The 1,649-nt window shown below is 44.1% G+C and overlaps 1 protein-coding gene across 1 annotated transcript in view; it reads right to left on the bottom strand.

The window, feature by feature from the left end:
* Positions 1 to 253: 253 nt before the first annotated feature.
* ABCG8 (ATP binding cassette subfamily G member 8) overlaps positions 254 to 1,649 on the bottom strand; it is a 12,124-nt gene continuing 10,728 nt past the window's right edge. The window contains exons 11-13 of the mRNA XM_031060578.1: positions 1,523 to 1,649; positions 870 to 997; positions 254 to 391 (exon numbers count right to left, since the gene is read on the bottom strand). The exon at positions 1,523 to 1,649 is cut by the window's right edge and continues 114 nt beyond it. Coding sequence (XP_030916438.1) covers positions 254 to 391; positions 870 to 997; positions 1,523 to 1,649 — 393 coding nt within the window. The remainder of the gene's footprint in view (positions 392 to 869; positions 998 to 1,522) is intronic.

Here is a 1,649-nt window from a genome sequence, read left to right as displayed (position 1 = left end):
TCAGCAGCTATTATTACAGAGTGCCATGCGTCTTTTTATATCAGTGGCCCACAGCTCAGACAATTTCCAGGTGCGCAGGACTCGCAAGCGCCTTGTCACTCGCTCAGACAGTACGTGAAGCAAAACCCAAAGTGAAGCCAAAGCCCAAAGCCCACCCCGCCCCCGATCCCAGGCTGCAGCCGCGGTCCGTGGCAGGCTTGCCTGCTGCCCCTGCCTTCTGCGAGGGAGGCTGTCACCTGCTGCTCCGCTGCTCTTACCAGTCTTGGGTCGATTTCTGCTTGATGAAGCGCAGAGATAAATAGTATAAAAGCAGGAAGCTGCAGATGATGCCAGTGAGGACAAGGTAGCTTACATAGAGAGGGTGGGAGTCCAGGTCCAGAGCCTGAGTGACCTGTAGTGACCAAAATTAGCACAAAATTAGGAAAAGGCACAACATTTTCGTGCTGGATCTGTGAAGTGTGTTTTATGTGTAAGCTTCCTTGGCCCCTGCTACCTTCTCTTGTTTTCCATCTTGGGTGTAGTGATAGAGGGTTGCAGCTACCGTATTCCTATTTCACAAGAACACAGTTCAGCTTCTAAACAATTCCAGCAAAGTGCATAGTTGGGGCTGGTGTAGGAAAGAGTTGCCCTTTACTATTTTATTTTTTCTCTTCAACTAAAAGAAAGGCATAGGAAGAGTGACTGCTGTAGGGCCATCTTCAGGAACAATTTTACAACCAAGTGTAACCCAGCTTCATGTGTTGATTTGGCAATTGCCACATTTGAGGCCTACACCAGCTATTTAAATATGACAGGCATATAAATAGCAATTTCTTTTGAAATTTCCAATTTCTTATCAATGTGTGCAACAAATTTTATTACTGACTTACAAGTTTCCCTGGTATTTGATAAGTAATGTTTCGATCAGTCATTACATATGTGGTGTCAGTGAACTGAACTTGCATCATTCCTTCAAAATTCCATCTGAGAAAAGAGATTTTTGAAACCCAAAAAGGAACTGAAAAAGAAAATGACAGAAATTGATTCACACACACGAAACTTGAGACCTAGAATACTGCTGTGCTGCTGCCAAATACAGCAGGTTTGTCTCACTTTTTGACAGCCAGAGGCTGTAAACATGTGACAGTTTATTATTGGACGAAATGGCAGATATACTTTACATAGTTACATGGAGATGGGAAATCAGGAGTTAGCTAATATCCACATCCATCAAACTCCCCCTGTCAACTAAGTCTTCCTGGAGCTCCATCTTCCTCTTTTGAATACAGTTCTTTTTACTGAAGAATTCAGCAACCGCATAAGAAGCTACCCTTTCACTATTGCTTTTTTGACCAAACTTCTTGTTGCCTCATTTTCAGATGGAGAAACTGATGTAAAATGGGTGACCTGACTGCACTGTCACCATCCAAGAAGATAACTACAAAGGTAAGAATAAAGCTGAGTTCTCCTGCACAGAACACACTGTCACTGATGGAAACCATTGATGTTTCAATTTGGAGGGAGTGTGGGAGCTTTGTCTTACCTGTCCAGAGGCTGTTCAGGCTTATCACAAAACCACCACTGAGGTAGAATGATGTGAAGAGGACATTGCCAACAAAGGCAGAGAGCTGTAAGGTCGGCAGCAGAGCTGCCACCCAAAGTGCCATGGC

Source organism: Geospiza fortis, unplaced genomic scaffold (genome assembly GCF_000277835.1).
Source record: "Geospiza fortis unplaced genomic scaffold, GeoFor_1.0 scaffold41, whole genome shotgun sequence".
Classification (NCBI taxonomy): Eukaryota; Metazoa; Chordata; class Aves; order Passeriformes; family Thraupidae; genus Geospiza; species Geospiza fortis.
The sequence above is the reverse complement of the archived record's forward strand: the minus strand, read 5'-3'. Positions and strand labels throughout refer to the sequence as shown.